Source organism: Nylanderia fulva, unplaced genomic scaffold (genome assembly GCF_048542155.1).
Source record: "Nylanderia fulva isolate GAGA-0341 unplaced genomic scaffold, ASM4854215v1 Scaffold10, whole genome shotgun sequence".
NCBI classification, from domain to species: Eukaryota; Metazoa; Arthropoda; class Insecta; order Hymenoptera; family Formicidae; genus Nylanderia; species Nylanderia fulva.
This window is the reverse complement of record NW_028189193.1, coordinates 4,983,498-5,008,956: the sequence shown is the minus strand read 5'-3', so window position 1 is coordinate 5,008,956 and position 25,459 is coordinate 4,983,498. Positions and strand designations below refer to the sequence as shown.

General features: G+C 33.3%; 5 protein-coding genes across 10 annotated transcripts; 3 read left to right on the top strand and 2 right to left on the bottom strand.

The window, feature by feature from the left end:
* The first annotated feature begins 223 nt into the window (after positions 1–223).
* Positions 224–9,826, top strand: LOC114932007 (uncharacterized). Of its 2 annotated transcripts, none has more exons than XM_029304177.2 (10): positions 224–510; positions 1,766–1,971; positions 2,057–2,203; positions 2,505–2,825; positions 2,935–3,058; positions 3,142–3,353; positions 3,827–3,972; positions 4,873–5,417; positions 5,608–6,020; positions 7,185–9,826. In XM_029304177.2, exons 2-10 carry the CDS (start codon positions 1,846–1,848, stop codon positions 7,302–7,304), a joined length of 2,154 nt encoding a protein of 717 aa, XP_029160010.2. In that variant the 5' UTR covers positions 224–510; positions 1,766–1,845; the 3' UTR covers positions 7,305–9,826. The 2 variants fall into 2 exon arrangements, with proteins under 2 accessions (XP_029160010.2, XP_085339269.1); XM_085483143.1 differs by lacking the exon at positions 224–510 and adding an exon at positions 723–1,409.
* On the bottom strand, positions 1,906–11,378 carry mRpL41 (mitochondrial ribosomal protein L41). 4 transcript variants are annotated; one of them, XR_014924763.1, is made up of 6 exons: positions 11,082–11,378; positions 10,683–10,851; positions 9,957–10,290; positions 7,216–7,515; positions 3,098–3,284; positions 1,906–2,808 (listed from the first exon to the last, which is right to left on the bottom strand). XR_014924763.1 is itself a non-coding variant. In XM_085483164.1 (4 exons), exons 2-4 carry the CDS (start codon positions 10,840–10,842, stop codon positions 7,512–7,514), a joined length of 498 nt encoding a protein of 165 aa, XP_085339290.1. In that variant the 5' UTR covers positions 10,843–10,851; positions 11,082–11,378; the 3' UTR covers positions 4,881–7,511. The 4 variants fall into 4 exon arrangements, 2 of the variants coding, with proteins under 2 accessions (XP_085339290.1, XP_085339288.1); XR_014924768.1 differs by having other exon boundaries at positions 10,683–10,848; XM_085483164.1 differs by lacking the exons at positions 1,906–2,808; positions 3,098–3,284 and having other exon boundaries at positions 4,881–7,515.
* An 11-nt stretch (positions 11,379–11,389) lies between these two features.
* Positions 11,390–17,056, top strand: LOC114932006 (putative ATP-dependent RNA helicase DHX57). 2 transcript variants are annotated; one of them, XM_085483133.1, is made up of 13 exons: positions 11,390–11,607; positions 11,685–11,763; positions 11,916–12,054; positions 12,142–12,326; positions 12,397–12,851; positions 12,973–13,490; positions 13,603–13,916; positions 13,996–14,488; positions 14,699–15,084; positions 15,193–15,314; positions 15,403–15,722; positions 15,920–16,534; positions 16,623–17,056. In XM_085483133.1, the coding sequence occupies exons 2-13, from the start codon at positions 11,687–11,689 to the stop codon at positions 16,764–16,766; spliced, it is 3,768 nt and encodes a 1,255-aa protein (XP_085339259.1). In that variant the 5' UTR covers positions 11,390–11,607; positions 11,685–11,686; the 3' UTR covers positions 16,767–17,056. The 2 variants fall into 2 exon arrangements, with proteins under 2 accessions (XP_085339259.1, XP_029160008.2); XM_029304175.2 differs by having other exon boundaries at positions 11,898–12,054.
* A 555-nt stretch (positions 17,057–17,611) lies between these two features.
* LOC114931948 (uncharacterized) lies at positions 17,612–20,708 on the top strand. Its single transcript, XM_029304106.2, has 7 exons — positions 17,612–17,661; positions 17,837–18,013; positions 18,261–18,657; positions 18,773–18,902; positions 19,035–19,309; positions 19,395–19,534; positions 19,847–20,708. Exons 2-7 carry the CDS (start codon positions 17,911–17,913, stop codon positions 20,422–20,424), a joined length of 1,623 nt encoding a protein of 540 aa, XP_029159939.2. The 5' UTR covers positions 17,612–17,661; positions 17,837–17,910; the 3' UTR covers positions 20,425–20,708.
* A 94-nt stretch (positions 20,709–20,802) lies between these two features.
* Rfk (Riboflavin kinase) lies at positions 20,803–25,017 on the bottom strand. Its single transcript, XM_085483169.1, has 5 exons — positions 24,951–25,017; positions 23,008–23,141; positions 22,357–22,505; positions 21,102–21,204; positions 20,803–20,979 (listed from the first exon to the last, which is right to left on the bottom strand). The coding sequence occupies exons 2-5, from the start codon at positions 23,093–23,095 to the stop codon at positions 20,858–20,860; spliced, it is 462 nt and encodes a 153-aa protein (XP_085339295.1). The 5' UTR covers positions 23,096–23,141; positions 24,951–25,017; the 3' UTR covers positions 20,803–20,857.
* Positions 25,018–25,459: the final 442 nt, after the last annotated feature.

Below are 25,459 nucleotides of genomic sequence, written 5' to 3'. Positions count from 1 at the left end.
ACAATTAACGTCGAGACGAGCGCGTATGTACGTGCGTGACGTCAATTGTCCAAGATAACGGCGCGCGCCACCTATCGATAGTAATCGCTATAGTGGTGGGTGTCGGGCGCACCGACGTAGATTAGGAGAAGGGGAGTGAAAGGGTGGTGGTTCGCCAAGAATGGCCGGGGTGACGGTGCACGAGGGGGCGGCGAGGGCGCCGACACCGCGGCTCGATGGGGGGGTGGTAACATGGCCGGCGGTCAGTCGGTATCGAACCGCCGCGCCGTGCGGAGCTCTCTCTCGCGCGCGCGCCAGGTTCTCTCATCCACTCCGCTCGGCTTGGTTCCGCTGATTTTCGCGAGGAGCTGCTGCTGGAGAGAGAGACCGGATATATATCTCTGCCAGGTGCGCGCGCGCGCGCGCGTTATGACGTCCGGCGCCGATGATGGCACCCCACAGCGTGATGACGTCCTCGAGAGTTCCGTGAAACGCCTTCTCCACCGGGCGACTTCCTCGAGCCAGGGGAAGGTAAGTTGATAAAACGATGAAAAAAAAAAAAATAAAATAAAAAAATAAAATAGTCACCACCTCTTCAGGGTCCCTAACAGCACATACATCCCGAAGAATGTTCTGAGAATGTTCTCTTGATATCCTCGGAATATATTTCGAATATGTTGTGCTATTAGGGGTGGTCCCTCTTCGTTAGATTCGTCCGAATTTAAGCTCCCAGTGAGATCGTCCGATTATGTTCGACCTCGCGGGGGTTCTCTGCTCCTATCCTAGGAGTATCGACGTCGATCGATCTTCTCCGGCGGTGACTTCGCTCTCTCTGGATAGAGTAGGAGGTCGTTGTCGATCTATGACGTCAGTCGAGGATTTCTACTGTATATATACTTGTTGCGGCCGGGCCTTTGTACTCCGGTTGACGAGGTGAATCCTTGACGTGGGTTCTCGGCTCTCCTTGAGAACGTCCATCGCTCTCTCTCTCTCTCTTTCTTTTTTCTTCCCCTTCCTTTACTACCCTCTCCCTCTGCAGTTCTTCCTCTATCTTGTTTGTTTCTTCTGTTGCGTCTGCGGTGCGATGTCCTTCCGGGGTATCGCGCGCTGTTTTTAATGCCGGATCAGCCTTGCGAGGTCCGCGTCGGTGCGATGAATGCGTGATAAGTAATTAACATGTGTTAGACGTTCGCCGATATCGCTTGTGGGAGAGCGAGAGGAAGAGATACCTTACAACTTACGCGGTACGAAGTCAAAAAAATATTTGTGCACGCATATAAGGAGACTTGCGCGCGACAATAAAGGTGATAGTTATTACGGATTTTAAAATCGTGCTCGTTAGACTTTTCGAAGTGGAACTTTATGAATTTTTATTGACGTTCGCGCGTGCGTAATCGCTTGCATAGGCACGGCGTGTTAAAAAAAAAAAAGTAAGTGCAGAGCAGGAAAAGAGATATTGTGTAAAAATTAATTAATTAGTTTCGTGCGGTAATAAAAACAAGTGTGCTCGAGAAAAATGGATAAATATCATGAAAAATAACATTAATGACTACTTTTTCCTCTGTTTTTAAAATATTATATCTTATAACTTTCTCTTCCCCTTTCTCTTTCTACTATTAATGCTCATCGCTCTTATCTTCACGATTTTATCTCTTTCACGATTAAAATAATTAAAGATAAAATTGCGCTTGTTTTGAAAACGCGTACATATATTAGAGATATGTCAGCAATAAAATGACAAAAAAATATATTTTTCTTTAAAGATTGTGCTCCGATTTTTTTGCAGATTAGTGATAAAGCATCGGGAAGAAGAATTAATTTATAGAAGTTTACAAGTTGAAAAGAGAAATCTCCGGACGATTAAATATGGATACCGGACCTGCACAGGGTAAAAAGCAAATCCGCGTAGGATTTTACGATATCGAAGGAACCATCGGCAAGGGTAACTTTGCCGTTGTAAAATTGGCCAGACATCGAATCACGAAGACAGAGGTACGTATGCGCCCGCGTTTCCTATTTATAACAATAATTCTACTATCTATAAAAAAGAGGTACATGTCATTCTTCTTCCCAATAGGTGGCTATCAAGATAATCGACAAAACGCAATTAGATCCTACTAATCTAGAGAAAGTTTATAGAGAGGTCGAAATTATGAAGCAGCTGGAGCATCCGCATATCGTTAAACTATATCAGGTCATGGAGACGAAGAACATGATTTACATGGTGAGAAGGATGATGCAACCCAGGTAGCAACCGTATGTCATTCTAACGTCAAATGACGTCATCAAACAGCATTTTGACGCCGAAGGGCGTTATCAAACGTCATTTTGACGCCGAATGACGTTATCAAACGTCATTTTGACATCGAATGACGTCATCAAATGTCATTTTTACGCCGAATAACGTCATTAAATGTCATTTTGATGTCGAATGACGTCAGTTTGCTACTGGGAAAGCTGCTACTGACAATAATTGTGTTTTCCTCGTGTAATGAAGACATCACAGCGCATTTCGTTCTTTACAGGTGTGCGAATACGCGAGCAAAGGCGAGATATTCGACTACATAGCGCGATATGGAAGAATGGGAGAGCCCCGAGCACGTGCGACGTTCGCCCAGATCCTCTCCGCGGTCGAGTACTGCCACGTGACGGGTGTGGCACATCGCGATCTGAAGGCGGAGAACTTGCTTCTTGACGCGCAGATGAACGTGAAGATCGCCGATTTCGGCTTCAGCAACCGATTCGCCCCGGGGGAACGCCTGAGCACGTGGTGCGGCAGCCCGCCTTATGCCGCGCCCGAAGTTTTCCGAGGAAAGCACTACGCCGGACCTGAAATAGACGTGTGGGTGAGTCTCCCGTGATGGAAAGAAATTGCGGCAAAGAAAAAATACAGATTTAATAACAATTAATTATATAATATATATTTGAAATAAAAATATTCTCTCATTCTTGCAGAGTCTGGGTGTTGTGTTGTATGTGTTAGTATGTGGCGCACTGCCCTTTGACGGATCAACTCTTCAATCATTGAGAGATCGCGTGTTGAGCGGCAGATTTAGAATTTCTTACTTTATGAGTACAGGTACTTATTTATAAAATATAAAATATAAAATTTGCTCACTTCACAATTCTGTTATATCCTCACGAAATTCGTTTAAATTGAAGATTGCGAGAGCCTAATACGCAAGATGTTAGTGCTGGAACCTTCCAAACGTTACACCATTCCACAAATTAAGAGGCACCGTTGGATGGCGGGAACAGCGGACAGTATTTGCTCGGTGATCGTGACACGGCCGTCGTCCTCTATTCTGGAACCAAACGAGCAAATACTTCGATTAATGCATAGCTTAGGAATAGACATTAGTCGTACTAGAGAGGTAAGAAAACTTTCTCCTATTTCTATTGCTGTCTCTCTTATGCAAAATTATACAAGAGTATATTTGTCTATTTTTATCTCTAATAAATTGTATAATTAATTTTAAATAATATATATATATATATATATTAAAGAGAGATAATATACAGGATGTTTCGGAACAAACTTTGAGAAATGGTAGATTTCATCAAGAAAATTCGTTTTCGCTGAGAAATCCTTGTATCCTTGTTCAAAAATTCAAAAGACATAAATATTGCACGACTAGTTGCCTATTTTACAAGTAACATAGAACCACATAGCTCCTTAAAACATGTCAAAAGACACGAGTTTCTTGATGAACATTGATTCTCTTTTGATGAAACCCCTCTCTAAAATTTCTCCTGAAACATCCTGTATATAATATATGTATATAGACATTATTTAAATATACTTTCAATTATACTGTATAAGTATATAAATGTAATCTTTCAACAGTCCTTACGAAACAGCAGCTATGACCATCACGCTGCTATCTATTTCTTACTGCTAGAAAGATTGAAGCAACATCGCGTCAGCAGTACCATTAATAATACTTGCTGGTCTAACGTTGCAAGAACAAAAGAAGATAAATTTAAATCAAGGTAAACATTCTTTCATTAATCACATTATCGTACATATATTTTCTTTTAATTTAAAAATTTAATTTAATTTTAAATATTCATTATCATATGCACCTATAAATTTTTCTTTTATACATTAAATCTAATTATATTTCAAAATATACTGATGCTTTTTTCATGTTAGAGAGACTTGTAACTTCCAATCCTACCAGTCGAAGATGTATCATGAAAATGATATATGGCCTCTCTTAATCTAATCAATTTTTATTTACAGCGATAGCTTAGTGGGACGTTGAACTTTATTGATGGGTGACGCATTGGAGATTTTGTCAGGACAGGTTGGATTGGAAGCACATATTGCTGTCACTTTATTTTTGGTAACTTCACATTTCATTTTATCTTTTTCTTTATCTTTAAATTTTCTAATTAATTTGATTTTATTTCTTAATTTGACAAATTTTATTTGTTTCTTTTTATTTATTATCACTGGAAGCACATGTATTATTTGCTTTATATATGCTTATATTATATTTTATTTGCTTTATATATGCTTATATCATAATATTTATTCTTATATTTTTCATATTAATTATATATAACGCGTAAACATAATTTAAAAACTCTTTGCAAATATAATATTTGACTTTAAAATATTTCTAAAATAAAATTCATATATGATAACACAGAGAAACAAGAAACATCTACAGTAGTTTCTCTATAATTGGAGAATATTTTTTATCAATTAATACAATAAAAAAAAACTATTGTCTCGTAATGGACATCATTTATAGATGAAATGATGAAGAGAGAATGCTATGGTGAATAGTTTTTAACTGCTGCATAGAACGACCATTCATACAATCGTGATTCGCTATGAAACAAGCACTTCTTTCAAATTAGACGAAACTCTTCCTGTTTCAGAGCAAGAGATGACACCGGCCGAGGAGGCAAGAGATTTAGCTCGACGAGCTCGTCAACCGATGAAGGTTGTTGCAGCGCGGAAGGCGATTTGGAGGAAGGTCCGAGCGGCGACGAGTTACGCGAGGCGCAGATCAAACTTGAAGAGCACCGTTTAGGCCTAGATCATGATATCAGTCAACGAATCGACAGCCAGATAGTCAATCGAAGATTAAGCGACTATCAACATCATTTTGATAACCCGCTTATGGATCCTATTGATCCACCCAGTCGTACGACCCTGTTCATGGCGGGCGGCAGCGGTAGCTCGTCGTCGGAGCTCTTCGAGTCTAGCTTCGATTCTGGCTGCCCGCCAGATTACACGGGGACGAATTGCTTTACGAGCAGCCTACCGTCTTGCACGCCACCACCGCCCAAGAGTCCATCCCCCATCACCGGTAGAATGTCCCGGGTCTCTCAAGGACGAAGAGCATCAGACGGCGGACCTAGATTACTGTTCTGTCAGCAGGGCGTCGGCGACAGGCCGTCCAAGCAGAGGAGCATTCAAGGTGCGTCGCGTTCCTTAAGTACTCTAACAGTACACATATCCCGAAGACGTTCAGAGAACATGCTGAGGATATTCAAATGTCCTCTGGACATCCTCTGAATATCTTTCGGACATGTTGTGCTATTAGGGTAACTTTCCGAGGACTTTAACTGGTGTACAGTTTAACGACAGCAATTACTGATCGTTTTCAGATTCGGGGAAAGCTCGAGGTCACTTGGATCTAGTCCACCTCAGACCACCGTCCACACCGCCCGATAATCAGCAGCAGTTTAAGATGCGCGGCGATTCGGGCACGCAGTTGCAGCTCTTGGTGCAGCAGCGTATGCTGCAGCAGAAGCGTAACTTGTATCATCGGCACCGAGGCGGCGGCAGTCCGACCCCGATCCCGAGCACCGGCACCAGCAGACGCGCCGATCACGTGCCGAGGCAGGACAGCTACAAGCTGGCGCAGCGTACGCAGATCTTGCCGCCTCTCTCTCAGGGACACGTCGACAGGGACTTCGATAGGAACCGGAAACGGGACGAGGAAAGGTGGAAGAGTCTGCCGTCCCGATTGGCAGCGGACTGCCAGTTGGCGGAGAGGTCGCTAATATGGAGCCAACAGGTAAATTCATAAAGAAAAGTTACGTTGTAAGGATAGAAATCAGGCAAAAATCTATGATCGGAACGACGTGTATGAAGGTGAAGCCTTTTGCAATTGGACTGTGATGATTTCGACATTCTCTATATATATATTGGCGGAAATCAAATAATTTCTTGATACCTAAGATTGAAAAAAAAAATCCTTGTACATAATTCACTCAATGTAGAAGATAAGATTTTTTATCGAGAGTGTCTTGACATTATTGTAAATGCTTTGCACACATTTACAATGATGAACCAATGTACATAATGTTATTTAGTACCTACAAAAAATAATGTTATTTAGTACCTGCGATTTATTAGCACAATTATTTATGTTAAATGCAAATAAATGATTATTTTTCTTTAATTTGGCAGTTATCTTTTATTCTAGTTTGCCTTATACTGCATGAAAACCAATCCCTGATACAAAATTACTATGTGTAGTTAGTTAATTTAAACGCACTTCAAATAAAAAAAATTCTAATTGTACCAAATCATTGTATATTTTTTATATTTTTACACGGAACAAATAAATATTCCTCAAGTGCTACACATATGATTAGAAATTTAGATTTTTGTATATTTTCATATTTGTCGCATTAATGTAATTAAGCAATTGCGCGTGTTTTTGTATATATTTATATTCTGTATAAAATACTTCATGATAGAAAATTGGAGTGTGTCTATATCCCCACAACGCTTCCATATTATTTTGCTTAGCACATTTTGTCATCCTTATGTATATACAGAATGTTGAAATATTTTAAGGAGAATTAATATGTTCAAAAACAAGTCGAAAAGTCTTAACAAATATGGGTCCGTAAATAAATCATTTCTGAGATATTTTCATTTTTTGTATATTTTTCTATTTTTATTATTTTATTCAGGTGAATATAGATAAAATTAAATTAAATTACAGGTAAGTTAAATTATGAGGTATTGCAAATATCTCAAAAATGGGTCATTTGCGTTTATTAAGATTTTTAAACTAATTTTGAGACGTACTAAATCTTCTTAAAATATTTTACCTTTTTGCTCAACACCCTGTATACATAGATATAAAAATATATAAAAAAAAGGATTTAATTGTGTACACCATGTCACAGAGATGATTAAAAATAATTGATGTAATATAAAATATTAGGTGGGCCTTAGCGGAGGCGCGTCTTACTTACCACCAGGCAGTGTAGGTGGTTTCTTGTGGCCCACCACCAGCAATCCACATTCAACCATCTTCGAAAATGTAGGGGATCCAATGGAATAAAGCTCCGCTCTCTCGTTGTTAGTAATTATCTCGAGATCTTGCGTATGAAAAGCCTCCCAGTTGAATCATTACTCCCTCCGCTAGTCTTTCCACGTTGACTTTCATTAACATAGTTGCATATCATTTCACATTGGAGATGGAGAGAAATGTTTAGATGTATATTATGCGAAGAATTTGAAACGTTCGCTCTCTCTTTCTCTCTCTTTCTCATCTGTAATCAATATTATACTTCTTTACATACTCAAGATCTCCGGTTAGATGTACGGTACATGTTACTGAACGCCAAAGATTTACACTCGTGTGCTTTTATTGGTCCGAAACGTCTTGACGTGAAAAAAAAGACTTAACTGAAGCATTAAAAAGTTGTATCAAAATGTTTCATACATAAGTTGTTTGCTACAATGCCGTTTTACAAAGTTATCACCACTGTATGTCTCTTTGCATGAGCAAATATATGGAGATAATATGGAGGAATACGTATTATATGGCAAAAAAAAGGAAAGAAAAGTCTTTCATGCAGAGTAATCTTTGTCGTACAGTAACACGTGTACCTGCCTTATTAAAATGACTGATGATTTTATCAGTCAAATATCCAATTATATCATAGACTGATAATTAAAGCGAAACACCAAGTTCAGTTGAAGAGCAAGTGGCATATGACTTGTCCACTGTTGAGACTATAATGCGCAAGAAAGAGAGAAAAACTACCAAGTTTTTAAATATATTGTTGAATAAAATTTTTTAATTTACAAGTTCGCGGATAGATTTAGAAAAAGCTTAGATCTTGTTCATTTCTGCAACCGTTCATGTGTACAAAATGAATAACAGGATAATATATATATACATATATCCATTTTACGCAATATAAGTCCTCAGAGGATATTCTGTACTGCCAATAAGTGAAAAAAATATATATGAATGCTCAAAAGTCGTCGACGAGATATTATAAATATGTTGTAGAGTAAGATATAAAAAAAAGACGACACACAAAGAAATAAGAGCAACATACTGAGATAGAATTAAAATTCCTTTCATAGTAAAGCAAAAAAAACAAGTACTATGCCACTTTTGCTTTTCCATTGATTTAATCGAAGAGTGGAAATAAGAGGTTTAGAGTTAAAGGATCATAATGATCAGAATGTTTTTTCTCAATAAGCGTTCCATTGTACAAAATTAGAGAGAGACATTTTTCTCTTCCACTCTTCATAATGGTGACTATAGGAGATAGAAAATAATAACAGAAAACACAATAATATTAGAAGTAAATTAGTAATAGCTAATGTGTATCAGAAGTGCTGCATTCTTGAAAGAGATGTTTGAATAAATGATTTATGTGATTGCGATTTCCTACATAAGCATAAGTTAACTAACATTTTTTATACGTTATCTCTTTCTAGAAAATATTTATAGCTGCATTACATTAACAGCTGCACTACTTTTATACAAAATGTCTTTCATAAACATTCACCGAGACGTTCACTCTCTACATGATATGATTTCTTCTAAACGGAATATTTTCCATTTCAATAGCTCCGTTTTATGAGCTTTTTGCATGATTATAATTATTAGACGTTGAAGAGAAACAATAATGATTATGAGACCGTTTGTACGTTTGATATGAATACAGCACTTGAAAAAAAAAAACAATATATATACACATACATATATTATTAGAATTTAGTAATCTAGTCAGTAGTAAGCAATACCGGCCGCGCACAACCGACAACGACTTTACTATTCGAATTTTTCGCCATTTTTTACCCGACAGGAAACAATCAAACTTCGCTCAAAAATCTTTTAATAAGTGAAATATGACTGTTAAGTTAGCCTAATCACAAATTCATCGACACACACAAGATATCCATGACTCTCAGGAATTGAAAATCAATTTTGGCATTGTTGAATTGTCTTCTTTGGACTCGTGCAAGTTCTTTGGATTGAATAAGACAGAGACCCGGTACAGCGTAATCGTTGTGTTTCATAATAGCAATAAATTAATTTCACTTGTTCGTTGGAACATTGCGCAAACTCAACTAGACACGACTATTCGCGGAAGATTTTGCGACAATTATATATGTGATACTACCCAAGTAGCAAACTGACGTCATTAGACGTCAAAATGATGTCACTTTGACGTCTAATGATGTTATTCGACGTCAAAATGACGTACGCTTGCTACCTGGGTATTGTTTTATAATATATATAAGCTATTGTTTTAAATAACAATGTAATCTGTTTAAGGATAATAATGGAAGTAATTATTTGCTATCAAGCACTGACTGCCATATATAGACACGAGTTGTCATAAAAGAAAAAAATAAACTGATCCGAGAGATAGGTCGCTTATATATATATACAATATAACAAATTCTGTTTTTTTTCATGCTCTTAGCAAAGTGTGCACACATAATATCACTTTTAACAGTCATATACGATAGTAAGTAGTTACTTTTTGTAAAAATTGCAAAATTGTGAACGTATGTATACATGCGAGTTATAAATAAAATATATACAGATTGAAAGTCGTAATTAATGTCCTGCAGCATGTTCAACATTTTTTATTTCTACGTAGTAGAATAGAGAAAAATGTACATTTATATATATATATATATATTAAAGAATCATAAAAATACTAAAAAGTGAAACTCTTACAAACGGTTTCTTTCATCAAAAATGTCAGAGCCTGTTTTCCTAGCATTATCCTTAGCTTGTTGCGGCGTAAGCTGTTCATGTTCACTGGGATTCAATGGCTCTCCATTCTCATCCAATTTATTATTTGCAAAGTCCTTTTTTATCTTTTCAGAATATACTGCATCGAATAAATCTTGTGCAGTAAATTCGGGTTCTGAAAAGTCCATCACTCTGTACGACACGTATGGCTTCAATGTGAACCCTTCCAACGAAGGAACAATTAATTCAGGAATCATCTCCGGCACAGTAATCCAATGGTCACCTAATTTCCTTCCAGTTTTTCTTACACCTCTATCTATAATATTTAATATAATAATTAGTACACATATCGCATGTAATATCCTTAATTTGTATCACGTATATTGCAAATTTCTTTAATTATTGAGCAATTATAAAAATCGCAAACTTTAAACAATCACAATTATACATAGTTTTTCCACATTGGATTTTGTTACATATAGAAACTATATCTTCTGTATGGAATAAAATATCATATATTTATGCAATCGTGTATTTGTCAATATGATCTCGTAAGAAAGAGATATTTATGAAACTATAATCTACTGTTCTAAATAATATATTTATATTTAATAATATATTTTATATTTATCTATGTAATTAATTATATATAATTATACAATTGTAATACATTTCACATTTAATATATACTTCAAATCAATAACTCACGATCTATTGGTATATCAGGATCTGGGTTTTTCGCCTGCTGCTCTTTAAAGTTGCGACTACCACGTTTGTTGTACAGCAAGAATTTTCGAAAATTTCGCTTTCCATGACAGATGCAAGAAGTCGCGATACCACGTCGCAGAATCATGCACGAAGACGCCATCGGATCCTGCTGATGAATATTCAAAATAATAAATTAAAATATAACATAAAAATACTATTAACATATTTTCACAGAATCACGTATAATTCCTAACATAAATCTAAAAAACCAAAATCATAAAATAGGCAAAAAAAAAAATAAATAAAATTCTACAAGTTGTCAGAAACAGGTTAATTTTTTTAGTTGACCAAGTAAAATCATTCGATCGCTTCTGATTCGAGTAAAAGTCTCTTTATTACCTCTTATCAAAAATATCCAACGTTTTCCTCTCAATTATATCGTTTTCGACGAAATAAGCGATGAATAGAGGCTCATAACCAATTTTCACCAAATACATATAACGAATGGTAGACAGAGACAGAAGCTAAAATATCGTGTCTTTTCGCAGTTTTGAAAACCTCCTTGCAGTGTTATGTTCTCCTGGCTCTACTTCCTCGCACAGTATGCTTTCCGCTTGTTACTGGCTTGAGCGAATAGAGAAACATATTGTGCGAAGAGGTGTGTATTAGGAGACTATATCGCGCGAGGAGGTCGTGTTTCTGCATTACCGATCAGAGAGGACGCATCTGTCAAATTCTTCTTTTCTGCATCGCATCGAAAAAAATTTTCCTAAAATATAAAATGATTAACAAGTTATTAATTTTTCCATCTAATGCCTTTTTCTGGTCGTGACACGAGTTTGACAGCAATATAAATATTTAAATATCTAATGAGAAGAATTCTTACCTCAGGTTTATAGGAAAAAATTGGCAGAGAACTAATCAGGTATGTGCAATTTTCTTTCCAATTCTAAAACTCGACATTTATACTTTATTTTACATACAAAAATGATATTTCTTCAGCGATGGATTATCGTAGTGAGCAGTTGATGAAAGATGATGTGTTGGAAGCGAAAGGCACATCTAACAATAAAACTAACACGTGAGTAAGATAAATAACCATAAATATTTTCTGTACTTTGATCTTGAAGAAAATTAAATATCAGAAAAATATCGTTTTACACGTTATATATTTTATATATTTTTATATACTTGTTTAATATGTACACGTGACAGTAATGTGTCTGTCAAAAGTGATAGAGGGAAAGATGTCAAGTCAAGAATCCCCTCGTTGCCTAATAATAGTAAGCTCAAGGTGGAAATGCGAACACTGCAAATATCCGAGGAATCTGAGCAACAGCTCTATGACAGTCTTTTGCATATTTATGGAAATGTAAATATGCACTTCTATTATTTATTAATTGAATGCTGCGATATGTTTGTTCTCTCTTGATGGATACAATTTCGCAATTCTTTGCAGAATTTTAAACTTACTGACACCGTAGAGCTTGAAAACAAAACATCAAATTTGGACAAGCAGTACTGGATGGAACAAGGTGCTTTAGTTGTCAAAGGAATAGTAGATTATTCTTCTAAAGATACCACTCCTAAGACCCAGGACCAAATAGTGAAGCAGTTTGCGACATCTAAATTAGAAAGTTATGGGTATGTTTTTTTTAATGAATAAAATAATATTACTGTGCGTTTCTTCGTATCATGATTATATTTCTTATAGTTTTCATCTTTCACATTGTATGCAAGCTTTAACGCATACAAAAAGCAATGTGGGAAAATCTTTGGAAATGTTATTTTACAAGTACTATGGACTTGAAAATATTCAAAACAATATAAATTCTGAAATTCCGGATGCTGCTGAATTATTGGAAAGACAACAGGATGAAAAGGAGGCACTGGAATCAATTTATGGTGATGCATTTGTTGAAAAAATAAAAAATTGTATTTGGATGGTGGAATTAAAATTAGATTATTTAACAAATAATAAAACAATTGAACAAGAAGGCAAAAAACTGCAAGAGAAGAAGCAAGAGAAAAAAGTATGTCAACTTTTCATCAACAATAAATGCAGATTTAAAGACAAATGCAGATTTCTACACCAATTACCACAGAAAGTTTTCAATGTGCCAATTCTAGAAGATTCATACTTTACGCTAGAAATAAGATTTCCTGAAGGTACTGTACAAATAATTAAATATGCTGATTGAATTACATATAATTAATCGCAATATTAGAATTATGCTAATAACATTTGACATTGTTTATTAAAGTTATAATAACAATTTTCTAATTACAGGATGTAAATATCCATATGAAGCTCCATATTTTTATTTTTATAAAAATAATGAAATATTTCCACGTATAAAATGTCTTAGGATAGCAAGAAGATTGCATAATGAAGCTTTATCATTATCTCAGGATGGTATTCCGTCGATATTTTCTATAATTTCACTATTAGAAAATGAATATGAAATAAAAACTTATTTAGAAGAAGACAAGGAACAATTTTTGCATCAGTATGAACCACTGTGTCCAAAGATACAAGAGAAAGAAGAAGGAGGAGCTAGTCATTACAAACTTGGTAGTACTAGTAAAAGAAACAGAGATAATATTTCCTGGGAACAGATTACTGAGGAAGACGATTTGATAGAAAAAAAATTTAAGGATAAACAGAAAAATTCTAATTATATGAGAATGCAGGAGACACGAAAAAAACTACCTGCTTGGTCCAAGATAGATGAAATTTTGGAAATTGTACACAAAAATCAGATTGTTATCATTTCTGGTGAAACCGGATGTGGCAAAAGTACTCAGGTACGTTACAGTATTTCTTTCAATTATATATATATATATATATATATATATATAATGAAAATATAAATTATAAGAAAATTATAAGACCAAAAATTCCTTAAAAATGTTGCAGGTACCACAGTTTATTTTAGACAACTGGATTATGAATAGATCACAGTCTGAAGATAAGCCTCGCATTAATATAATATGTACTCAACCACGAAGAATAAGTGCAATAGGGGTTGCGGAACGAGTGGCAGCTGAGAGAGACGAAAACGTAGGAAATACCGTTGGATATCAGATACGTTTGGAAAGCAAAATGTCTAGTAAAACGCGACTGACATTTTGCACCATGGGAATATTGCTGCAGAGATTATCAGGGGATCTCGAATTATCGGATGTAACTCACGTTATAGTTGACGAGGTTCATGAGAGAAGCGCCGAGAGGTAAAATATTCTATATATGTCTCACTTCTTTCCTCTATTTTTTATTTTTGTCTTATATATTTATTCTTTTTCTGTCCAGCGATTTCTTACTGATGCTCCTAAAGGAATTGTTATCGAAAAGGCCGTCTTTGAAAATAATACTGATGAGCGCGACGCTCAACGCCGACGCATTCTCCTCATATTTTGGAAAAGCATTGATTCTAAATATCCCAGGAAAAACTTTTCCAGTCGAGCAGATCTTTCTCGAAGACGCACTTGAAAGAACGGGATACGTTCTTGAAGAAGATTCCGAGTTCGCTCGTAAGAACAAGTATGATTGGGATCAGTTTCAAATCGACTTGGAGATGGCGGATATGAATATCAGCGAAGGCGCCAACCCACCCAAGGAATCTATCCAGGACGAAGATTTGACGTTGACGCAACTCATTAGTAGATATCGTGGTTATTCAAAGCAGACGTATAAAAATTTATATATCACGAATCCGGAAAGGATTAATTTTGAATTGGTAGAAAAGATTTTAGAATGGATTGTTTTCGGAGAACATGATTATCCTAAAATGGGTTCTATTTTAGTAAGTACAATATTTATTATTTATGTCTGTTTATTTCTTATAGTAATAATATGTATATTATATTTATATATATTATATTTTAATATGTATTATATATATTATATATATAATTTATAATGTATTTAATATATATTATATATATAATTTATAATGTATTTAATATATATTATATATAATATATTTTTATTCATATTTTATTAATATTTTTAGGTATTCCTACCAGGTATGAATGATATTCTCGCATTGAAAAGTCGATTATCCCACAATAACAATTTCTCGCCAAATAATAAACGATTTCTTATCATACCTCTGCATTCGAGCCTTTCTAATGAGGAGCAAAATCTTATATTTAAAAAAACCGAAAAGGATGTCCGCAAACTCGTACTTAGCACAAATCTGGCTGAAACATCTATAACTGTAGACGATTGTGTATTCGTGATCGATACGGGAAAGATGAAGGAGATTAGATTTAATTCCAATCAGAATATGGAAAGTTTAGAGGCCTGCTGGATATCGCGAGCGAACGCTGTGCAAAGAAAGGGACGTTCTGGTCGAGTTATGCCCGGAATTTGCATCCATTTGTACACTTCGCATAGGTGTGTATCTTTTTTTAAATATATATTAATATTATATTTAATGTACACATGAAAAATATATTAATATATATTGTAGAATATATGTTAATATATATTTTATTTTTATAGATTCAAGTATCACTTTGCTGCGCAACCGACGCCAGAAATATTAAGAATACCTCTGGAATCGCTACTTCTACATATCCAGCTGATGCACAAAGGAAAGAAGGTGGATCTGTACGAAAAATTGGGTAAGAAAATCTCTCTGTGCTTTTATCAGCTCTGTATATATTATTGTCTATCGCAGAAGTAATAATTCGCATTCTTAAATTTTTCCAGGAAGGATGATAGAACCACCGATGATCGACAGTATTACGAGTGCGATAACGCGTTTGCAAGATGTCGGTGCCTTTAATTCGGAACATGTGTTAACAACGCTCGGTCATCATCTAGCCAAACTACCTGTAAACGTACGAATTGGAAAATTGATATTGTACGGCGCGATTTTTTGCTGCTTGGATTCCGCGCTCACTATCGCCGCATGTTTGTCGCACAAGAGTCCCTTTAATGTACCAATTGATATGATAAGAAAGATTGATCCCAAAAAGAATTTCTTCATGGCTGAGTCTGATCAGTTAACCGTCCTCAACGCTTATAAGGTGAACATATTAGGCAAAATTATTTCCAATTAATTTAATTATTAAATTAATTATTAATATACATATATATATTTTTGTTTTTAATAATATTTATATTACATAATATATATATCATATATTAATTGTTAACTAATTTAAAAAATTTAATAATTTCGTTTAAGAGAGATCTTACTTATATAATTCTTGTTATTTCGTAGAAATGGTTGGCTGCGTGTTCGCGCAGTACTTATGCCGGCAAAGTGTTCGCCGAGAAAAATTATTTATCCTTACAAACATTACGTAATTTAGCGGACATAAAGTATCAATTTCTGGAGTTGTTAGTATCGATCGGTTTCGCACCCATTGATTTACCCAAGAGACGACCTAAGATCGACAATATCTTAGAAATGACTGGAGTCGAACTGAATGTCAATAACGAAAACTGCAAGCTGCTGCAGGGTCTACTCTGTGCAGCTTTATATCCTAACATCGTGAAGGTTTTTACACCCGGAAAGTCGTTTCAAGCGCAGTCAACTGGGATGATACCAATGCAGCCTAAATCGAAAGAGTTGAAGTTCCAGACGAGACGAGACGGTTTCGTCAGCATTCATCCGTCGTCAGTGAACTTTCACGTTGGACAGTTCACGAGTCCGTACTTGGTATTCCAGGAGAAGATGAAGACCAGCCAGGTTTACATCAAGGAAGTGTCCATGATTCCAATGCTGTCTTTAATATTATTCTCCAGTTATGAAGTGCGCACGGAAATACACAATGGAAGATATATGCTTTCTTTGGACGATGGTTGGATTATGTTCGCCATGGAATCACACAATGTAAGATTATAATTGCGATGAGGAAATAATGTGTTTATTTTTAATAACGTCACACGTCACATAACTTTATTTTAAAATATATTTCCAGGTGGGACTACTTTTGCAAAGAATGAGAATAGAACTGGCAAAATTACTGGAGCAAAAGATGCAAGATCCTTTGTTGAATCTCTTAAACCATCAACAAGGCAAATCCATTATACATACAATTGTAAATATAGTAACAAAGGAATAGGCGAGAAAAGAATTTAATAAGTTAGTTACCATTACAAATGTAAAATATGTGAGGCCTTAAGAAAAAGCAAACGGCGTTATGTATATATATTAAAAGAAAAGAATTTTAATATATAAGATAGAAAAGCTAGCGTTCCGACATTTTATTTTTTATTAAAATGACATGTCGATGAATAGCTTTTGAAGGAGCTAATATCTTTGACTTTGGCAATTTGCAATAAACCATTCATATTCGACAAGTTCATAATTGCAATTAAAGAAAATATATCGCATGTTGCCTGCCAACAAAAATTTTTATTTCTTTGAAACAGTGTCCTTAAAAAAATGCTTAAGTCTTCCTAAATTAATTATCCATTTTATCTTATCCTTTCTTCGTTTATTTATTATTGTAATAATTTATTTAGACTTTGCATTCTATTAAAATAATTTATATCTATATCCAGTGTTTGTTGTTATCTAAATAAAATTATTATCTTTAATTATCTAAAATAATTTTCAAATCATTTTGGTTTAGAATCATAGCATATAAAAATACTTAAATAGTAAAAACTTAAGCAGTATAAGCGATAAAAATTTATAAATAAAAATATAAATACATATGTAAATTTTAAAAAATGTAAATTATAAAAGAGATAAAAATGTATATTTTTATATATCTTTTGTAATTTATATTTTTTTATAACTGTTTACATAAGCAGTTTTAAAAATTATTATCTGAATGAATCGTCATATAATTTTACTTTTAACTCAATATATTTAAAACAAAATTATCTTGATCTTATCTAAGATGAAATTACAAATTTTTATCTCATCTTTAGCTAATTCAAAAATGGTCTAACCACTTTCTACACCTAAGTATCGATTCTGTAACTTTTTCTAAAGTGAAAACGTGAAAAGTAAAAAATTTCCACCAATTGCACATCAATTTCATTTTAAAATCAATGCGTGATTGGCGGAAATTTTTCACTTTTCACATTTTCACTTTAGAAAAAGTTACAGAATCGATACCCTAATCTAACCTAACGACTGACTACAAACTGTACAAACACGTGTTCTTATGTTGGAAGTTAGATTGTTTCATTCAGGATATATCTTCGAGATTTATATGATCGTGCTGGTATATTGTAAAAAATAAAAAGAAGAAGATGAATTCCAACAATAATGAGTGTTCTGGAGAAAAAGCACCTGTCGAAATATCGAATACTTTGGAGGCAAAGTCCTCGATGACCATTCCTGACGCAAATTGTGGTAATAATTTATATAATTTACTATTCTGCAAATAAGTCTAAAAAAAAATCTGTTGAGACAAACAATGATTAATAATACGATTCTCACAAATGAATAATTTATTGCAATTCTGTTCCTCAATGTTTGATTTTTAAAATATTTTTTTATTATATTATTTATATTATTTTAATAATATTTTTGTATTAAATTGTATGTAATGTGTGTTTGGCATTTATATTTATATTTTCTTGTTGTATTCATTTGACAGAAAATAAAATATCTTCTCTCAACATCATCGCTCTGGAATATGACGATTGTAATTCTGATGTGGAGGAGATAGAAATAGACAGTAACAAGACTGAAAATCAAAACACTGTGCCAGTTTCCGAAATACAGGTTTCAGAGGTTTTGGAGGAGGAGATAGAAGTAGACAGTAACAAAACTGAAAATCAAAACACTGTGCCAGTTTTCGAAACACAGGTTGCAGAGGTTTTGTTTGAATACCGTGTAAATGGAGGAAATGTGTCTTCTTCAGAAGAAAGTGATAGCGAAGATGACTCTAGTGAGAGCTGCATCAGTATCAGTAGCAGTACGAGTAGTTCTAGAAGTGATAGTAGCGACAGTGACAGTGATTCGGAAAATACTACTTGTACCAATAATAACAAGTACTGTTACATTTCTACAAGAATAAAAAATTATGATATAATATGAGATATACTTTGAATTCTTTTTTTTTTTTTTAATAAATAGAAACGATAAACACATGATATGTATTTTTAGGAAGGAGAAAGAAAATAAAGCAGGCACATTGAAACAGAAGAAACAGATAGAAAACGAATTTAATGATCTTCCACCGATAGAAGATTTGAGGATCAGCATCCCTGAAAACAAGTGTGATCTCCTAGGCGAGGTAACCAATTTATAAACGTTAATATAATTTTATAGAAATAAATAAATACAACTTATAAGTCAATACCATAAGTGCGATGATAATTTCTACACATGTTTAAAAGTTACATCTTTATGTCTCTGAATGATCCAGATTGAAAACATAGTGGAACAAGTGGTGATTGTAAAACCGAAAACTGGTAAGCCTACACTTCACATCGATACAGTTTTATTTGTCGAGAAAGGAGAAAGAGCGCTCGGCAAAATACTGGACGTGTTTGGCCCCGTAAGCGACCCGCGTTACTGTGTTCGCTTCAATAGTTCCGAACACATACAGAATAGCAACATTACTGTGGGCATGCTGGTCTATTATTGTCCGGATACGGAATCCGGATATACGTTGCTCATCTTCCATCATCAATTAAATATGTGAGTAGTCTGATAATTATAATACACGTTGTATTTAAGATTATGACGTATATATGTATATTCAAATGAACAATCTTTCCTGCAGGATGAAAAGTCATGACGTAATGGGCGACGACGACGAGGCGCCGCTGTTTTCGGACGACGAGAAAGAGCAAGCTTACCTAAAGCAGAAAAATAACAAAGACAGTTCCGATGGTGAAACACGTAAACGGCAACGTACATCGAGTGAGTATTTCTTAAGGTTCTCGCCGATTATGTGACGTCAGAGGCGAGAGAACACACGCTAAAAATTCGATGCTATTTCGAAATAAAAAGATATTTCAACATGATGAAACAGCACTTCAAATGGCTTTAACATACTCTTAAAATGTCTCGAAAACTATAATTTTCTCTTGATAATCAATCAACAACCATAAAATGATTGTGATCAGACTTTCATGCAAAAACCAGACAAACTGGGTCTCATGTTGCCGTCATTTTACAGCTGTATTAGTATCAATTGAATGAACCGAATAATTACTATCGATTGTTTTCTAGGTTTTACTCAAAATAAGCCAACTCAAAATAAGCCAGTTGAATGGCAGTCGACTCATCCGTGGAACAGAAATGGCCAATTTCAAAGGTATAACCAGAAAAGGCAACAGGCATGGAGACATAATGGTCCCTCTAATCCACTATATGGACCGTGCTATAACGATCCCTGGATGCAATATCATTATCAAAGTATGTTTTGGCCACCTGTTCCAAGAAACACACATCCTATGTTGACCGGACAAAACACAGGATCTGGACCATCATTGAATGAGTCCCATTTATCACAGTATGTCAATTATAATTTGAATAATTCCGGTGTTATGCCGGATTCTCAGTCCAACAACATGCAACCGCCATATCCTAGAATTCCGTTCGCTCCTCCTCCGAGATGCAATCCTACGTTCCAATCCTTTCCAATGAACTATCCTCAATTTCCCAACACATCATTAATGTATTCACAGTTAGGTTGTCACAATCCTGTGCCACCAATACATACGAATACATTTTGCGCGCCTTTACCGCCTCCTCCACCTCCTGATTCGACGACTGGTTCGACAACTGATCCGACGACTGATAAATGAGATTTATTTTAATGTAGGTCTTCCTCCGAGACTCAATCCTATGTTCCAATGAGCTATTCTCAATTTTCCAACGCATCATTATTGTATTCAGATATGTTTTATCATATTCCTGTGCGACCACCAATGCATACGAATGCACAACCTAATAATTGATTTACTTTAATGTAGAATATATTTAAAATTTCATGTAAAATGTTCTATATTTTTTCTATATTTATGTAAACTGTAAACTTAAAATAGCTCTAATGTCTAATATGTAAATAAAAGATGTATATATAAAGAGATTTATTTTTATATCTTTTCTAAATTCATGTGTGGAAAAAGTAGTAAAAAATATTTGAATTTAAATAGGTATTCTTTCTATGACAAACATGCAAATAAAAATAACAATTACATTTATTTATTAGATGAAGAATGACATTTTTCATAGATCTTAATTATTTGTTTGTTTATTAGTTATTAAAAACTCATCGTCTTTCAATTTATTTAAAACAGGTTCTTCTAATTTTTGCTCTGCAAACGCAATATCATTCTTTATCTCTTTAATCAGTTCCTCTGAAAAAATACATAATATAAGATTACACACAAGCATTATGTATATTTGAATGATCATAAATTATGCAAGAATGATGATTAATTTACATTTTATATGCTACTATTATAATAATATATTTTACCTAGCGAGGAAAAATCTCTTTCTGGTCGTATATATCCACTAATTATCACTTTGAGCTCTTCACCATAAAAGTCATTATGGAATTTATGTAGCAGGTGAACTTCCTGCAAACAAATTACAAATTTTAATTACAATATCGATATTAAAAATATAAAGATAATTGTATATTGAATATTGAAAAATATAAAGATAATTGTAAATTGAATATTGAATATAATTGTAAATTGAATATTGAAAAATATAAAGATAATTAAAATAAATTTGATAAAAGGCTGTTAAGAGCAGTAAATATAAAAATTAAAAATATGATTACAAGTGAAGTCATATATAAAAATAGTATTCTTTAATCTAATATCTAATAATGAATTACAATCAAAGGTGACAAAAAGAATTAAACATAAGTCATCTTTAAATACAAATACAGAGCGAACGTTTCGGTCAATATTTTGACCTTTATTAACGCTGATTAAGTTATGAATTTAAAATAAACGGTATCATAACGGTATCATGTACATTAAGCATAATTAGAAACGTCATAAAATATGTAAAGTATTAAAAATACAACAATAGATATAATGATTGACAAAGAGAAAAAGATGTAAAAATGAAAAGCGATATTCCTCCCAATGTAGTCATAATGCAAAGATTAAAATTCGTAAGTTGTGTTTCTTCTCCGGTTCTTAGACCCGATAGACACATGGTGATTTAAAACAAATAATTTGAATCCTATAACGTTATTAAATAGTTATTGTTTTATTTAAACTTAATAGGATATAAGAAAACGAAGATGTATAGAAACTTACATATGACTAGATTGCAACGTAAAACAGTAGTGTAGGAGGAACATCGATTCTTGAGATCCGCACACTTACAATGTTACAGACAAAGTGATCGCAAGGTGAAAATGAGCGGTATTACTTATTATCTTTGTGTATCTATTTTCAGAGTTTTTCGGAAGTTTATCAATACTGTCTATATATGTATCAGGTAAACATTCTATGTCCGTCTGTAAATTCAAACTATTTGTTTGCCTTTTAATATAAATAATCTCGGAGATTAATCTTTTTCCGAGGAAATTTTTTTTATCAAGAATTTTTACTTTATTCCATTTAAATTCGTGATTGAAATCGAGTTATAACAGATTTGTTCCTTGTATTTTTATTAATGTCTATAAAGATAATTGTATATTGAATATACAATTTTGAAAATTTAATCAATTGAGAACTTCATTTTTTTTAATATATTATTTCTTATACCATTGATTTTTTCTCATTCTTGTAGTATGGATTCCAGCCTATACTGGTGACCATTTTATAAACTTGCCCATGCAAGGAAGCCCAGCCATAATAAACTCCGGTATTTAATTCTTTCGGTAAATCATTGACCACAACTTCCGGTAAATTAGCTGGAATAATTGTAAAAAAAATAATGAAGTTTTTATTAATTTGTTTACATAAGTATATGTATTAAATTTTTAATTTAAATTTGAATTATGAACCAGCGATAGCAATATATCTCGATTAAACACAGCGCCATTAATAAGACGTGGAATGATTATTGAATATATTTTCTGATTTTTTTAAATATATTTAATTAAAAAATATAAATGTGAATAAGATTAATTGCTGTCGATGTTCAGATAAAAAATTCCGAGAACAATATAGTTTTTCCGCAACAAAATATATTTTTTAAAGCCTTAAAGAGAAGACACAAAGTGCAGAAAGTGCAATTAAAGGAGATAGATCAATCGATCAAAATTACGTAACACGTATACATAGGCTATGGATTGTTGTGAAAATACCTAACCTGCAGCAAGGGTCTCGAACGATACTGCATATAAATTTTAGTTGCAATGTAAGTAAAGAAGAGAAGAAATCGATGTCGTCGTAAGAAATTTAAGGATATACCTGTCGGAATGCCAAGGGCCTTCGAGCCTCTACCGAAGCCCCTGATGACAGTTCCTGATGAGAAATGGGGTAGTGCCTTGCTGCCCATCACTTCCGTTCATCCCAGACTGATTGATACTGTTCCGCAACTAAGTCTACAAAAAGCCGCAGAGATAAACTAACTGTAATTAATAATATGACGTGGCACATCCTCATACGACATATGACACGTCGTGTTAACCAATACTGGTCGTAAAACATCCCAGCAAACATCGATATATAATTGTTACATTGCTATAATAAAACGGAATATAAACAGGTAATATAACGTGTACGTTACATGTAACATCCATGTTAATTGTAATTTCCCACTCATAGATGTAACATTTTAATATAACATATATTACATTGTAGTTATATTGTAATTATATACCAAATAGCACATTGATGTATTGACAAGTCAGTGCTATCTTGGGATATAATGACAATATAACTACAATGTAATATATGTAATATTAAAAATGTTACATCTATGAGTGTGGGAAATTACAACTAACATATACGTTACATGTAACATGCTTAAGTATATAATATTTATATACTGTGTTTGCTGGGATATATATTAATATATCCAAGTATATGGTGAATCTATCCTGAAACATCGTATAAAATTTGGATTTCTTTTTACTGAAAATTTACAGCAAAATATTTTTTTTTAATTTTTTGCAGATAAAAATTAAATGAAAATATGATATGATATGTACGATAAAATCTTAGATATATATCTAATCTGATATTTAATAGCAATTAACACTGTCAATGTCACATTTGTAAACGATATGCAATATTTTATGAAATACTGCTGATGCAATGAAGAATATTTTACTATTGGAATTTAAGCAAATTTTCTAAAAATTTAAAAATATCAATCGGATCATTAAAATATTTTACATTATGTAGAAGTTACAATATATCATTGAGCAATTAAAAAGAAATCTATTTTATAATTACACGTTTAGTTCTATGCATATATTTAATGCGGCTCGACATCAAACTTACAAGCATTCGCAATATATCACATGTATACATTATTATTAACAAGTTATTATTTTAGAATATTTTTTCGTAAGAACGGATATCCGCCGTATATATGTATATGATTTCTCTCTTCTATAATTCTCTTTATTTATTATAAAACTATATCTTTAACATATTGCAAAATATATACACGTACATGTAAAATATTATCAATCACTCAAATAATGTTCAATGAATGAATAATTATAATTAGACCGAAAGCAATAAAATCTATTCTTTTTTTAAACGGCGGATTTTTCTGCGCGATACTCTTTTATTTGTACGATTAATAAAAATGTATACGAGAGGAGATAATTTAAATTAACATATAAATTAATTTAAATATCACATAAAAAATTCTGTAACGATGTTCTTATAGCAAAATTATCCAAAGATTTTACGCATCTTTCTTTCTTTTCTCTCAATTTCATTTTGCGGCACAGATATTATGTAATTAATTACTGCGTTCATTAATTACACAAAGTGCAGGGTATAAATTGAGATATTTTTTTAAAGAATTCTATGTATGCATATATATGCATGTGTATCACAAAATAAGTGATTATAAAAATCAAATACGTTATAAACTTGCTAACGTAAAAGCATAAGGATAAAATTGTTGACAGATAAAATTAAAAGAACAAGACGATTTTTTCTTAAATTGAAAAGTGGGCGTTTAATTAATTATGTCAAATGATCATAGTGCTCGATGTTGATTGAATAAACGTGATCACTCGAAAATAAATAAATTTATAAGCCTTATACAAAAAAATTTAATATACTCTATGTGTGCGTTTGAAAAAATAGAAAAAAAATTGAGAATTGCTCTAAATAAAAAATCCTAAAAAAAGAGAATGCATTCACAGAAATATGTATATTATTTATACCGTTTATATATCCCAGGTACACGAAATGTGATGAGCTTTTGCATCTCTTCTTGCCGGATTTAATCGAAGCTTCTTGGATATACCTCAAAAATCACGGATATAAAGAACATTTTTTTATTCTTATATGAAATATTGTAAACTCTGATCTCGACTTTGATTCAAACTTAGATTGAAATCGCGATATTTGCTTCATAATGTATATATAATTTCTCGATACCGAATATGTAATATAGAAAATATTTCGATTAATTAAATTTCTCTAGCATTATAGATGCACGAGCAAAAATATGCAAGAGCCTTATGTGTTTATGTTTATGCATGGAAATCTGAATCGAGAATTAACGAGTTGAATTACTCAGATGCTATAAATAAAAAATTACCTCATTTCGCGTCACATATAAATATAACACAGAGATAATTTTTTTTTATGTTCTTATATCGAAATCTAAATAAAATTCAATTTCAATCCTTGCTTGAATGTTTGTAAAAAAAAAAATATCGCAATGACA